Below are 15,940 nucleotides of genomic sequence, written 5' to 3'. Positions count from 1 at the left end.
GCTGAGCGATACTACACTAGCACTGAGACGGTGGCCCAGGATAGAGTGACTGTTCCATTCACAGTCATTCAAAGTGTCTGCCCCGAGACGCCAAATTGGCTCCCTTGTTCCACTACTACCCCAATGGCAATGAGCTTGGCGGAGGCGGTGTGCCATTCACTGAGGTTTAACTCATTGTTGACTTTACGTTGAACTTAATCTGTAATCTCTTAACCATTTTATCTGCAGGCTGACCGCACTAATGAAGAATGGAATGCCAGAAATGGTCACTTCATGTTGGTCGCGCTGATGGAGGGCCCATTGCATTCCCTCCCTCACATTTGCTCTCCTTCACTTCCCTCCCGTTCACATCTGAATAAATAAACATGGGGTGGAGGTGTGGGAAAGTAGGGCACTTCAACCTGGATGTGATGTACCAGCCTCTCTCATTTGCAGAGAGAGGACAAGGAAAGACAGTGTACGTACACACAGACAGAGAGAGACAGACAGACAGAGACAGAGAGACAGAGAGAGAGGTGTTACTGCGAATTGGAGCAACTATGTGAACACTAATTACCTACTGAGGTGCAGGAGAGGCTTCAACACAGGGGAAAGGAGAGATTGAGAGCATGTCTGCTAAAGAGGGGAATGGTTTGAAAAAGGCAAATAATCCGGCAGTCTGTGCCAGAGTGAGCTAAAGAATACAATATAACATAAGACATGGAGGGCTGGGTTTAAGAGGTAAACTGACAGTCACTGAGTCAAGGGAAGTGAAGAGGTGCCCTGAGAGGGGAGGTGTAGAGACAGAGAGAACACGGGAGGTGTAGAGAGAGAGCGAGGGAGAGAACAGGGGAGTTGTAGAGAGAGAGAGAGGGAGAGAGAGAGAACAGGGGAGGTGGGGGGCGAGAGAGAGAACAGGGGAGGTGGGGGGCGAGAGAGAGAGAAAGCGGAAGGGGAGCGTTTCGACATGAAGACAGGGGGTACAGAAGGGCCACATTTCCACAAAGTACATTAATCTATGCCGGCTTAAGTAATTCATTTGAGGGCAAAAACGTTCCTGTGGGCATGACATGCAGGCACCGTCCCCCTCCTCCTTTACTCTTCTGCTCCCTCCCAAGGCGGTGTCTATTTAAATCGGGGAGTGTCATAGCTCTAATCGCGGCTGGCGTCACAGTCTCCTCTTCCCCTCACTCTCCTCATCCCTCTGTCTGCTCACAGCCTGCAGCATGTTTAGCCCGTCTCTGGGAGAGAGCAGGAGAAAAGAGAGGGACAACAGAGTGGGAATAAAGTAGTCCCTCTGCCCCGGAGCGTCGGGCCTAGTGATGATGATGAATTAATGAAAATCGCTGACAAACTCTTGGGCTGCAAACGAGTGTAAGCACACGCAGAGCGGACAAGGGCAAAAAAAGCAAAAAGCATTGCGTCTGGATATAGGAATGAATAGAGTTGGGCCGCAGCCAACCGGGCGGCGCCTGAGGGGGTTTGGGGGATACTCCGGGGAGATGATTCCAGAGGCAGAACGTGGACGCATGCCCAGAATACTCCCCCTTCAGCTCCCCAAAATACTGGCACGCGCTGCACCCATGCACACAGAGTAATCATAAACACAGCTCGGTTGCACCGCGAGGCCCCAATAAAGGGGGGAACCGGGGAAGGAAAAGGCCCTCGGGGGCCCGCGGGGTGGTTTTTAGTTCAGGGGAGGTCTTCAGCAACACGCACTAATGCTCTCCACAGGCAGAATGTGCAGCGATACGGCAAATAGCAAAGCTGGACAGAATTTTTTTTTTTTTTTTTTTTCCCATAGGTCTTCACTCATCCGGTTTCTTCAGCGACAACTCCAAGGCACAAACCCCCTCAGAGTCTTCTGCATCACATTCTCCTCAGGTTTCTCCTGTCATCGTCCTTTCTCTGTCCAAGGGAGATACCGGCGCCCACTCCACCGTTACCTTATCCTGTCTGACCTCCGTTGACCTCTATCTGGTATGTGTCACCGTCTTCTCTTCCCACACATGGAGAGCGGTCTGATTCGACCCCACAGCTCAATACTGTCAAGGCTCCATTAAGACTGGAAACCATTCGGATTTAGCACCAGGTTCCTCACAGAGAGGAGAGAAAAAAAACATGGTCGGCTCTTCTAATCTGGTGGCAATTCTCATCCTGGGTATATAATTAGCAACTGAGTGGAAAAGGTCACGAAATTCAGGGCCTTTTACCAGACGCAAGGAAATAAAACCAACGATTGTTGGACAACTGCGCGGGTTTGGGAAGTCCCTGGGGATTGCGTTGTCGGCCTCGACTTCGTCGGTGCGCTATCATTAGCAGCATTGTTATTTCCATACATTAACAGGGCGGCTTAAATATGTTTTTTTTCCTCCCACCCACATGAATAACATTTCATTCTCCACAGTCGTGCTGGCCTTGAGAGTTCAATTAGTGCTACGTTGCTCTTACAGAACTGTCCTTATAAAAAGAAAGTGAAGTACTACGCATCCTGTCTCTCTTACCTATTGACAATACAGCTTCACAAACATGGTTTCTACTAAACCAGGTCCAGCCCGAGCTCCTGGCGCTACAGTACATTCTAGATATAGATGTTCCGTGCCACAAGGACCATTGTTGGAAACTGAATCTCATCGGAGTGAAGCCCACTTGTCTTTCACGCCATAATGGAAGAACATTTACACAAGGTCTAATGATCGCGGCGACAGGCTGTGTGTGTTGGGGGGGGAGACGCAACAAACAGCGAGTGTCTAATGGGGTCAAAACCCCAGCAAAGTAGCTATTCAACTCCATTCATGAGCGGCAACAAAAAAAACAACAACAAAAAACAGGCGCCTCCTCTCTGGAGTGCCGTTTCGCAGGATAAAACACAAAAGAGAGCCACTTAAAGGTTGATCTGGATCCAGATTTTTTTTTTTTGTATTTATCATCAATGAATCCCAAGGGCTACAGTTCGGGGCAGGGGAGAACAGATTCCAGAACAGCAGGAGAGCTCGTCTCGTACAGGTTCAACACTCAGGCTTCAAAAGGGACTCTCTCTCTCTCTCTCTCTCAATGCTCTGTCACAGTGATGGTGGGAGGGAGAACATTCGCAATCTATTCCGTCTGGAGAGGCCAGGGCTCCATTTTTCTAGATAGACTACATGATGAATAGGACAGCAGATGACCTGTCACACAGTCCACGGCGCAGGGCTTTGTGGACTTCTGAAGGCAGGAGGGCAAAGGGCACCAGGCAGGAAGTCGTACCTGCAGGACAGGTCAGTCTAGGTCCGCCGGGCCATCTTTTAAAAATGTCCGCTCAGTGCAAACACACCCTATATGCACAGTGCAATATACCCCTCCCCCTACTAAAGTCTGCAGTCTGAGTCAGGCAGCAGTAGGGGTTCTGAGAAGCTCTGACACGCCACGTTAATTAATCATCAAACGCGACACTGCAATTAGTCTGTGCTACATTGTTCTGATTTATGGTGCAAAGACAATGTTTGAGCTGGCATACGTTTTCAGGCAGAAGAAATACTTTCTTTTTTTATATATATCTTCATTTATTATGAATGGGGAGACGCGTCATCTTGGCTACGGGTCTAAGTGCTGAAAAGAGGCACGCTATTGAAAATCCTTTTTTTTGTTGTTTAAAATAAATATTAATTGTACGAGGAAATAAATTAGATTAGCACACACAGACCAGTGAGAACAGCGATTGAACAAACAATACTAACTGTAATCATCTTTGGTCGTTATGGGGTGTCAACTGCAGGGGCCTTTTCTCAGTGAACTCTCTCTCTCTGAGCACACACAAACACAGCATTGAGAGGGAACAGCGAGGACAATGTAGAGCGAGACAGCTGCAACATCACGGATGGGGGGGAAGTCCTTAGGGGAAGATAGTTGAAATAAGCACTTCTTCCAGCCATTTGTACTATGATATCTGGGTTCAACAACTCAGGCTGAAAATCGTGTCAGAAGGACAGGAGCAGACAAATAATCTATGGCAGAACTGGGAAAGTCGAGAACGAGATATGGAGGGCGAGTAGCGCCTTCTCTTAGTGCGATAATATCTATGTACATAGTTTGGCAAAATCAGGGCATATTGATCAAGACGGTAAACTCGATTGAATTGAGCAGGGGGAGAGGAAGAGAGACGGTCCAACTAATCTGCTCTGCTGTCTGAACTTGGGGGGGGCAAGGTGTGCAGAGGAATGGCGTGGAGAGAGAGAGAGAGAGAGAGAGAGAGAGAGAGAGAGAGAGAAGGGATGGATAAGGAAATGGTGGCTGGAGAGGCCGAGCACAAAGAGAGAAAGATTGGACGTGGCGAGAGGTGGAGAGAGAGAGACACGGCAATAGATGGAGGCTTGTGGCCTCGGTCTGAGGGTCACCATTACAGATAAGCACTCAAATAAACATGACCATGCCTGACCCGCTCAGCCACCGAGTCAGCGAGAGATGGAGGGATTTCAGGGGGAAAATACGAAAGAGAGAAAAGATCAACGCAACAGAGAGAGCCATGGAGGGTGCCAGGGTTTCATCTTAGAGGACGGGCTTTAATGTGTGAGGGAGAGACAGAACGGGAGTTGGAGAAAGACAGAGGGCAGAAAGCCAATTTCGCTTTTCACAAGTAATCACGCTGGTAAGCCTTTTACAGGAAAAGAGGGCGAGACGTTTTTTTTGTACGTTTTTTTTTAAAGTTTTTTTTTAGGACAGTGTCATTCCAGACAGCATTTCTCAGCACTGAGCAGACACTCGGCAGACTGTGGGGCTTGCTGAACATCAACAATAAACCAATCAATAGAAACCAATTCCTGCTATCGAGGCACATTATGCCTGGCTGGAGCATAAATTCCTGGGAAAATGTTGGATGAAACCTTTATCATTCACCTTTGAGCGGGCCAAGGAATCTGTTGCATGCCTGAAAGGCACAAGTTAACACCTTCCCGTTACTCACTGATTACCTGGTCGCACTTTGAACAGAGAGTAGGAGACGTGAAAGAGAAAAGATTGAGCACACGCTATTGTTATTTACTGCTGCTCTTTATTAATTTGTTACTTTTATTATATATTTTTTTTTGTAAATGGGGAGGGGGGTCTTAAAACTGCATTGTTGTTAAGTGCTTGTAAGTAAGCATTTCACTGTAAGGTCTACGACACCTGTTGTATCTGGCGCATGTGACAAATACAATTTGATTTTGAGAGGGCGAGAAGATGGAAGACAAAGAGGAAGGAAGGGAGGGATTATGAGCATAAATGCAAGAGTGGAGAAAGACAACAGTGAGGAGAGAGGCTGAGAGAGCGATTATGTTAAACAACCCCGCGAACCACCGTAATTGTGCCGTCTCGCTCCACTGGCCATATAAGGCAATGGGATGAGTGAGCGAATGGGTAACCTTAACCTGCATTGATTCAAAACCCTTGCTACAGTGCTTTCCAGACAAACAGTATATTTGCTGTGGACGGAAACCACCGCATACACAAATACACACAAACAGCTGCCAATGAACTTGTGAACCTTGCTGCGAAGCTAATCTGGAAATTCTTCAAATTCAGCCAGAAAGGCAGATGACCCCCAGCAGTGGCGAAGCTTGCATTCTGATCACCAGGGGCGATGCGATGAGCGCCACACCATGTGACACACACCGACTGAGCGATAGCGACTGATGATGATGGAGGTGGGAGGCCTGCCATGTCTTCCCTTTGGCAGAGTCCAGCCTGCATCATCCGTGAGTCACAGACAGACAAAAACCTGAGCGGAGGAATTCATGCCATCCCCTTCTGTAATCCACCCAAACAAACAAGCCGGCCAGGGGGGGCTTGGATAAGGAGGCGTAACGCGCTGTGGGGAAGCAGGCGCGCCAACGACGGCGTTACTGCCATGCCTTACATAGCATGCAGTCACCTTGGCTTGTTGTGGTGCTCCCCAGAATGCGCCACTGGCGGTGAGTTATGTACTGCATATCAGTGGGTGAAAACAACCAGAGTCAGTGGAGGGTCGCTGCCATTACCACGTGTTCTAGGGTCGGTGAAATGGTACACACTAAAACGCCTTAACCGTTTTCCCTCTACCGTGCCGTCATAAGCCTCGGACCCGTGTCTTCCTCCATAGTCTCCAGTGGACACAGTCCAAGGAGGAGGCCTCCCGCTCCCTCTGACACACTCGGAGCGGATGATTCCGAGAAAACCAGAAGCATTCTGACACTCAACAGGGAGTGGCAGTGTTCACAGCGCAATAAACCCAGAAGCTATAAAAAGTTCCAGGAATAGTGAGAGGTTGGCAATTCCCCCAAACGTGTCGAGTTCAATATGGAGGCTAGATGGTGTTATCCAGTTGGATCAGATCATGCCCGTGTCTGATTAACTGTGTTCAGTGCCATGTGCTTGGATGATTCTGCCAGCCTCCTGTGTACGAATGTGTGATGCTGCAAACAGTAAGTCACCTTAGCATGTGCTCACATTTCCCACCCGTTTAAACGGTCTTAACTGTTTAAACATTTGTGTAGGCCTGGATTTTATACGCCAGGTACATCGGATTGGGCCTACTAGAAATGGCATGCAAAAAAATTTAACGGAGCATACTTGAAAAGAGAATGCATCTTATTAGCAACCTCTGCGGCAATCACTCACTCAGTGTGAAAACTGGGCGAATATAAGCCCCCCCCCCCCCCCCAAAAGTGATCACCATAGAAACCTCCCGGGCGTTTAGGCTCTCGTCACATTTCTAAAAGCCTCTGTCTGCACTGGAAATAGACTCTAGGGTTAAGACTGCCGGGCCTAGACATGCATGTCAGTTTCATTTGCCAAACCCACTGGAAAATGGAAGCAACATTTTATGTTTTTGTTTGTTACCAAAGACAACATGGGGCATTTGCCACTAGTTGAGTAAAAAAAATATATATTTTTTTTTTTCGCTCAGAGTCATAAAAATGCATCCTGGCAAAAAATGCATATTTTCGTTTTTCCATGCATGTCATTTTATTCCATTCCATTTTTTGCTTGGATGCCTGGGGTTGAGGGAGCTGCACAAATGAAAATCAGAAGGCGAAGGAAGTGGTAATAAGATCTCTCGACAGGAAGCAACTAGATCCATTTGTGTTTAGTCCTCAAGTTCAAGTTGCCTATAGACTCAACAAAAGGGAACTGATACAAAAGCGGTGGGGAAACGTGACGGTGCTCAGCTCCTGTTTGATCCGGACCAGAGACCATAGACCGTCTATTCCACATCATAGAGGGGTTACGACCTCGACCGTGAAGACAAATCCGCATGTGTTTTTGTCATGCCTTTCAACAGCCAGACAGAGCGGTCCCCAGGTCTGCTGAGACTAAATGTCGTGATGAAGTGCTCGAAGGAAAGCACACTGAAGTGGCGAGGACAAGCATTGTGTTGCAGCTGTCAGGCACAATTTTCAAATCAACCCCCGGAATTGCTGAGGGATATAAAAGTAATTAATAAGGCTTGCACTGGCCCAGCGGAAAGAAAAAAATAATAATTATACTCTGTCTGTTTTAAATAGAGAAGTGCCGCGAATACATTTTCACCCCGACCCTGGCTGAGAGATGTTGGTGTGCAGAATGAGAATGACATGTTTAACGCAGGAGAGTCGCATGGAGCCAAGTCAGACATTCTGATTTAGGCAGAGGGCACATGGACGGGCGAGAGAAGAGTTGTTTTCCTAGCCCACTCAGAAATCCATCTCTTTAGCCTCCGTTTTATCTCAAACTGCAGGTGGGTGGGTGGAGAGGTTTTTGAAGAATGGGAAAAAAAATCTGTAGCTTATCCGCCACCATCTCGGTTGCATCAGCAAGAGGTATTGACCTAACCAACTTTCTGCAAACGATTTAGAAGTTACTCAATGGTGGAGAGGGTATTTATGGCGTACACATCTCATTACTCCTCTCCGTAAGACTACTCATGTATGATTCTATTTGCATTCGTTAAGTCACGGCATTTCTTCACCCATTTATGCGGGTGCAGTTCTATTCCATTTCCCTGTAAGATTATCTGGGTTATTCCACAGTAATCCTTGGAGACGGTTTACTGTTAATAAAAAAATAATTACAATTATTTTCTTTTGATAATGCTGTTATAATAGAGTTGGTTATTGTCTTTGAACACACCTGAAAACCTCTACATGCAAGAAGGAAACGGTGGATACAATTCCCCTACAGCGAGAGGCCTGATTTGGTTGCGCTCAGGACTTGCATGGACTTTTTCGCAGTTTGAGTTCCCCACCCCCTCTGCCAGAGTCTCTAACAAACCAGACATCTATAAACAATGGGGCCCAGAACTCAGTGGGGAGATGGAGGGGGTATTTGGGCCTTTTAATTCACCAATGACTAAAGCCTCTCCAACAAAGGGCCCGGACGGGAGCTGGAGCACAGTCTGAAAATAGGCTAGAGAGAGAGAATGGGCATGCTGTGAAAGGGCTGGAATTGTTTTATGTGGGTGTGGGTATAGGACGGGGGAGTGTTTGTTAAATTAAGTCTATTCGTGATGCTTTAAAAAATGTTGCTTGAGCTCTGAAATAGTAAACATTCAGATATGGTTTCGCTTCAATTCATACCGTCAGGTCTTACTATACTGACACCTGTTTGTAAGGATTTGTATGGGCATAAAAAGAGCAAGAAGAATTCCTAGAGAACTGGAATATGCTTTGGGTTCCAAAAAAAAACACGACAGCACACGTTTTTTTTTCTCTCACAACCCTGGCCTGAATTCAACACTTATCAAATAGAACACGAGCAACAGACACCTCAATCCCCCAAATTCATGCCTGGCAGTAAAGGAGTATCAATCAAATCTATTTGACCTGTAAACCCATGCAAACCTCTACCCAGAAACTCATAATAACGATGAAAAGAATCCGGCTGCAGTAAATGTAAACACAAATAGACTAGGGCTACGCAACACTGTGCATGCACTGTGTGATCAACCATCAAATCCCTCAAAAGTCAAATAGCCCTAAACCCTAACAGGCTACAAACAAGACAGCTGTACTCTCTCAGGTCAAACACCAGTCCAACCGTATGTGACCTCATGCTTTTTTTTTCTTTTCATATCCATGCTCAGGTTTTGATAGTTAGGCTTGCAGTCAATGCACTCTTTAATTGTGCTGTATGCAGGTGAGTTCTTGGATACATGACAATTGCCATTGTTATAAGGCTAAAACAAAGAAGTGTTGAGGGTATATGTAGTTGCCATCTTCCTTTGTATTTCATCCAGTTGCCATCTTAAATTGTACAGTTTTGACATTGAAGATTTGGGGCTACGATAGAGGACACCACACAAAACGACCATCAACCATTCGTATTGGCTGACTGTTGTACAGCAACACCCTGTTTCTCATTTTCTGACTTCATTTCTGCTCGTGTAAATGATCAGCTAGATCACTATTGTCTGAATGAAACGTGTTACCTGAACAGATCTGAGGAAACCAAAACAGACCAGAAGAAATCAACCGGGGGGATAGAAACGGAACATGCACACCGGTAAGGTGATTCAGAACAATCACCTGACACCTGCCGTCTAAGCGCTCTGAGAAATAAATACCCCGGGAGGCCACACCTTGCACGCATAACATGGTGTACCAAAACTCGGGACAAAAGGAACCAGGCGGTATTGTGTACAAGTCAACTTCCACAACAGGTCTTGAGAAATCCACCACCGTCACCCCTGAAATCGTGTATGACCGTGTGGGTGAACCACACAATGTGCATGCTTTTCACATGGGACGGTGGATGCCTCTATATGGCACACGTCGGTTGCCGATACCGAACCTTTGAATGAACGTGACCCATAGTAACAGAGAAAGAACACGCAGAGAGCGGTAGGCTAATAAAATAACCTGAGATGACAGAATATAAGTAAATGTTCATGTTTCTTACCTTGAATAATCAGAAGGATCGCTGCTGTCACCAACAAACTGTTTTTCATTGGTGATGCGGGGCAATGTTTAGCGTATTCTCTCGCCATTCTAAAAAGACGGGGTGGACATGAAATCCCCACCACCACACCAGAACGCAATGAATATTCCTTGACTGATTTCTCAGGGGGGAAATCTAATAGAAATAAACCGCAAAACAGACCGGAATCGGTAAGTTACGGGTACGGACCGTTTGCTCTTCAGTCCGACGTCTTATTTCCTCGATTTCAAATTACAGTGCCTCTTGACAGTCGCACAACAGCATTCAAAACCCCTCCCGGTGTGGTGCGGACGTATCGCGTACAGGTAGAGGTCTACGGTGTTTGTTACTGTTGAACGGGAAGAAAGTCACAATAGTGTTCCACTCAGCATTCCCACGCATTCTGGGAGATTGATTGTGATGTCACAATAAACCACCAAAGCGATCTGAGAAGTTAAGAACATAAATGTGTCTGTAAAACTTCAACATAGGAAAGCATATAAACTATTGTTTTGTATTATTCCAATAGAGAACATTCTTTCTTATTCCACTGACCTATGTGGTTTGTGGATAAATATAGGTCTCCATAGAGATCCATTTTCGCTGTCTTTTATATACATTTTTCCCTGTATGATATGACATGAATGATATCACAGTAGTGGGCTACACAGTGGATAATTGGGCTATTTTGAGTGAGCGGGAACAAATGATTAATTAATATGTACTGTATATGCCGAGACCACAGGTTGAAAGGCAGCATAGATAGATATCAAAATGCTTCCGTTAAATTGATCACCACCAACACTCATTACTATGCAATTCAGGAACGTCCTCAAAATAATATTTGCAGAATAAATATTAAGCTGACCAGCTGTTTCATAAGATTTTGTCTTTCATTAAAATAAAATAAAAGTAAACCATTTTAGTCATTTAGCAGGCGTTCTTATCCAGAGCGATTTACAGAATTGAGTGCATACATATATTCATTTAAATCCTCTGTTGATCAAAGGCACTCACCAATAATATCAATAAGGGCAACTAGTCAAAAAAAATAAGGAGCAGTTGACAATTAGTTGCTTGATTTTCATCATCAACAAGCTGCACAACATGTGGTATTCAGTCTATTGATGATTATAGACTGGTGTTGTTCGTCCTAACGTAATTTCTCAACTTGTATCCGAGATGACACCTATTTCAATATCTATGCATAAACACACCGTCATAACCTCCTTATGTATGTATGTATACATGTCGCTCAGAGGAGAATGTTGCCTCAGAATATGGCCCTGTGATTAATACGGCCACAAGCTGTGAGATACTCTGCTATTAGCAGCTCATTATCATAGTGTTCACCAGCTGACTCACTGTCTTAGCAATACTCTCAATCAAATAATTAATAGTGGTGGAGCATCGAAAACCTTCTGTCCTCTAAACTAGTGACCACCCCGTGTGTGGGTGTACACAGCATACAAATTACCAACTACAGTGTGCCATCTGTTGTCAATTTGATGCAATTGCGGCCACATCCATCGCCTTGCGTTCAGGTCGTCCTGGCCTTGGCTCCTCAATCTCCTTCCAGGCAGGAATATAAATCAACTACCACCCCCTATCTGGCTGTCAGCTCAGACACCTATTGTGTTATTTACCCAAGATGCTTTGTTCCACCACTGGAGCTAGGCAAGCTAGCAAAGTGCTCTCTCACTCATTGTTTCCTTTGTACAGGAGTCCATGAATTGTATATGTGGTCCTCCGTTTTCACTCCCATTCCAACAAGCCCCAAGGCCCATATGGTTGCCATCTGATTTGTGTGGATATAGATTTGTATGTTTTTCTAAGAGGGAAGCGAACCCGCAGGTTGCCAGATAATCTTTCAATCTACAAACATGTGGAGCGGTGGGCGAGAGGTGGCTGTCCATCACGATAAGGAGCCTGCTGACATGGCTGAGATTGGAGGTTGAACACAACAAACAGCAGGAGACCAGAGCTGAGCTGGATGCCATCATTGTGCCTGGGCAAAATGGAGGCAATGTTCACCATCACTCAACCAAGGGTCGATTGGGCTGGTCATGGCATCTGCAACATCTAGCCGGCACAAATGTAGGTTTAAAGGGTCTTAGTCAAAAATGATTCTTAACTTTAGCCCTGGGGTTTATTGGGGCTTTATTAGGGTTTGTGTTAAGGTCATCTCCATAGAGACCAAGTGGGGGGAGCAACAAAGTTATTACCTCCAACTACCGCTAGATATTGTCTTAGATGTGCTGGTGAACTTTAAACACGGAAGTAATGCATTGTTTCAACTAATAAAATGTGCCTTTCTGTCCCCAAAACTCTGCCAATTGTCTGAATGGCACCACTGATGGCTCAACCCAACATTCTGGAAGAAGGCCACTGTGACATGCAGACCAACAGAAAGACCATGCCTATAGTACCTCTGAAAAACAAACTCCCCATCTAAAATCTCATTTGGTAAAACCATGTCATCAAAAGAGACGACTACAGTAAATGCACCTGATGTTTGGTAGCCTCTTCCGTCCCCCCCTCTCTCGGCCCGACCATGTCTGTGCCATTTGAGAAATTGCCCCTGTGGCCAGAGATTGGCCCAGAGGAACCCGATTGATTAAACAAGCTGTCGCTTAATGCGATCGTGTGTCAGGCGGAGCGACACGTTTGCCCGCCGTAAGTCTTAGCCGTGGCGGCCTGCTTAATTTTGTTGAAGTGTTGATCTCACATCTCCCTCCTCCTCCCGCCATCGTTTCCCTCCCCGCGATGACTTCCTTCGTCCCCCTTTCTTTTCATGCCATCATTAGAGTTGAACCCTCTCCCTTTCCCCTCCCCTATTAGCTGAGCTGTAGCTAAGTGTTGCTTCAGTAATGGTACTCCAAAGGAGCAGCAGATAGTTCTGTTCGCTTTAATTAAAGACATTAAAGGGCTGGAGAGACATGGAGCCCCGGGGAGGAAGGGTTCTCACCCCTCCTGAAGTACTCTCTCTTTCCTCCCCTCCCGCTCTCATTCTATCTTTCATTCTCTCCCGTCTCTCTCTCTCTCTCTCCCACTCTTTTCTAGTCTTCTTCTGCTATCTGTTTCTCTCTCGGTGTCTCCGCCACCTCATCCCTGGTGTTCTCCGACTCGTGAATACCTTCATTAGTTTAGTACCGTGGACTTTGTTTACAGTTAATTAGTGTTTTCCCTGCTCTTTTATTTCCAGTACGCTTGTTGCCGGATTTAAGACGTTGTGTGGGTTTGAGTTTCAGGCACAAGGGTGGTAGCTGTGTTTTTGTGAATATATACTGAGGCCCTTGTGTGTGTGTGTGTGTGTATCATTTGTCTCACCTGAAGTGTATACATTCATGTGACACACACAGAGAGGCTTTTGTCCTCGTGCTGAGAGAGCCTCTCCTAGAAGTCGGTGTTGCATCTGGTGCGTCTTGTTTCTCCACGTTTTGCCATTTTTTTTTCCCACGTTTCATTTTGCATCTGTTCTGTTCCCCGTACGGTGTCGCTGGCCCCTGTTTGTGTGTCCGCTCATCCACTCCTCATCCACAATGCACAGCTCACACGCAAACACAATGGCAGGCAGGCGCTCTGATCGTCTCACATCCGCTCAACACTCCTCCATAAATAGAAAGCCGGCTCCCCAGGGGGAGAAAACAATGCTTGGAGGACAGATTAAAGGGGGGAGAGCTCATTGAGGCAGGGGCTGGCTGGCTAGATGTGTGAGTCTGGCGAGATTGCCAGTCCGGTTTAATTTCCTCACATTCTCTCCCAGTGTGAGAGAGCCTGTGGGTTTTACATCCCTTGTACTTGACACATGTCCGCTGCTTGGCCCCTCTGCCATTTTAAATAGTAGGCATTTTACTCCCATCACATATAGACTTAGCTAAAACAATTACTGAGAATGGATTGAGACACGAATACTCATTTATGTAAGCAGCAGAGCGGATGCTGAGCAAGTGTATCACATAATTGGCAGTTCAACAGCGGTTTACCCTTGTGGAAGAAGACTAAGTGGGCACTCCTTCACAGCCTGCAATAAAGCAACTTTGCCATTGCTACCATTTACTTTTATCCACGGAGTCTCAACTCAATTGTTATGACTCAGAAATAGCCATGTGGGGAAAGTGAGATGGGAGCCTGTTGATGACAACAAACATACATTTGTTTTGCATTGACCCCATAGGTGCAGTTAAATACAATCTTGTTTTCATATTAAGATTCACGATAATAACTATTCTAGGGGCGTTAACCTCACGACCCCAGATCACTCAAACGCTAGAGGTTTGATACAGCCAAATTGTTTTGAATTATAATCCACTGCTCTTTGTGATGGTTTTTTTACCCCTTTTTCTCCCCAATTTCGTGGTATCCAATTGTTAGTAGTTACTATCTTGTCTCATCGCTACAACTCCCGTACGGGCTCGGGAGAGACGGACGACGCTAGGCCAATTGTGCGTCGCCCCACGGACCTCCCGGTCGCGGCCGGCAGCGAGTCTCTGGTGGCACAGCTAGCGCTGCGATGCAGTGCCCTAGACCACTGCGCCACCCGGGAGACCTGCTCTTTGTGATGTTAACTTCACGACCCCTAGATCAATCAAGATGTTACAGTGCAGATACAAGCCCACTTGCTTTGAGATTCGGATGGACTGGAGACTGATGGCTGTTCTGTTCACCACCTGTGGACTGAGTTCAGAGAATGAAGCATGCCACCCACTGTGAGATGCTGCTGTGTGAGTGATGGCCTTTGTGTGTGTGTGTGTGTGTGTGTGACTGGTCATTTCATTGCATGTTGTGATACCAGTACAGTATGTGTTGTATGCTCAGGCAGCATGTTAAAGCCTCTCTGATGAGCCGAACGACAGATTGGCCGCCATTAAAATGTCATGTCCAATTACTGCCACATTTCCTCTCCCCTCCCTCTGACATCAGGGCCGTCCATCAAAGTTGGTTATCTGTGACATAAAGCCTGGTCATGTGGAATGATCATCCCTCTACAACGGGCCAATTAAAAACGTGTAATATGTGTTTCAGGCTGATTTTAACCCAAGTTAAGAATTTGACAACAATTTTGTGACCATGAAACATGGCCATGAATGTATGAATGAAATATCTCTATCCCATTGCCCGCCTGTGGTGATAAGTAAAACAATTATTCTCCCCTCGGTTCTGCTAAACGTCATTTATTTAAACTTTTTAGAACCGTACTCTTAGAACCTGTTTTTACTGGCCGTGTTTGATTAATTATTGAGAAAGAGTTACAACTTTTAACTGGAAGCATTATAGCGCCGAGTTCTATAATGCTATCAGACATTTATTTTCATGGCCCATTAATATTGTTTGACTGTAATTGATACACTCATTAAATTGAACACAAGGCTTAAGAACGGTGGGCTCATTGTGTTCCAGGCACTTACCTCTCAGGCTGTACTATTGCGTAATAGGGTTTTCCCTCCTCTTCTGACTGGTGCTGGAGGCCCACCGAATCAGGGTCAGGATGGGGTCAGGATGGGGTCAGGAGGAAATAGTAAGCAGACAGGATCTTGGGGGAAGTGGCAGCTGCTCCAGAGTGATCCCATTAGGCCTCAGTAAGCCTGTGTGTCAGTCACACCACACCTCTCAGGCACCAGAGCACGTATGGGTCAAACTCTCTCATCTGGACCTGTTTGGCTGGGGTGTCTGATAATATTCTGTGCCAATAAGTATACTGTAATCCATCCATCCCAAGCCTATTTTGTCCCTCGCAGTAACTTATATCAATATTGAATTCTCTTTGAATTGTGTAATGAAAACATATGATTTTCAGTGAAAATAATTGGGAATGACTTCATAAATCTATCCAGACTTTGGTAGTTTTATACCAGGCACTTATAAGTGATGTCAACAGCCATATAACGGAACAACACTGCCCTCTGCTGGTGAAAAATAAAAACGCAAAATAGCTTTTTAGCTCAATATTCTCATTAACACCCTCCCAATAACAGTATGGTATTTTCCCTCAGACTACAATTATTTGAGCCACATAGATTTTCTTCTCACTACTGTCCCATTTCCAATCCCCTCCAAGGTTCCAGAAGTAACA

The 15,940-nt window shown here is 45.8% G+C and overlaps 1 protein-coding gene across 2 annotated transcripts in view; it reads right to left on the bottom strand.

The window, feature by feature from the left end:
* The window catches only part of LOC139392233 (poliovirus receptor-like), an 80,356-nt gene extending 70,117 nt beyond the window's left edge, over positions 1–10,239 (bottom strand). Inside the window, exon 1 of one of the 2 annotated variants that reach the window (XM_071140072.1) lies at positions 9,850–10,239. In XM_071140072.1, coding sequence (XP_070996173.1) covers positions 9,850–9,937 — 88 coding nt within the window. In that variant the 5' untranslated portion in view covers positions 9,938–10,239. The remainder of the gene's footprint in view (positions 1–9,849) is intronic. The other variant, XM_071140071.1, reaches the window with a different exon arrangement.
* Positions 10,240–15,940: the final 5,701 nt, after the last annotated feature.

Source organism: Oncorhynchus clarkii, chromosome 32 (genome assembly GCF_045791955.1).
Source record: "Oncorhynchus clarkii lewisi isolate Uvic-CL-2024 chromosome 32, UVic_Ocla_1.0, whole genome shotgun sequence".
Lineage (NCBI taxonomy): Eukaryota > Metazoa > Chordata > Actinopteri > Salmoniformes > Salmonidae > Oncorhynchus > Oncorhynchus clarkii.
Note: the sequence above shows the minus strand (reverse complement) of the source record. Positions and strands in the feature narration are given on the sequence as shown.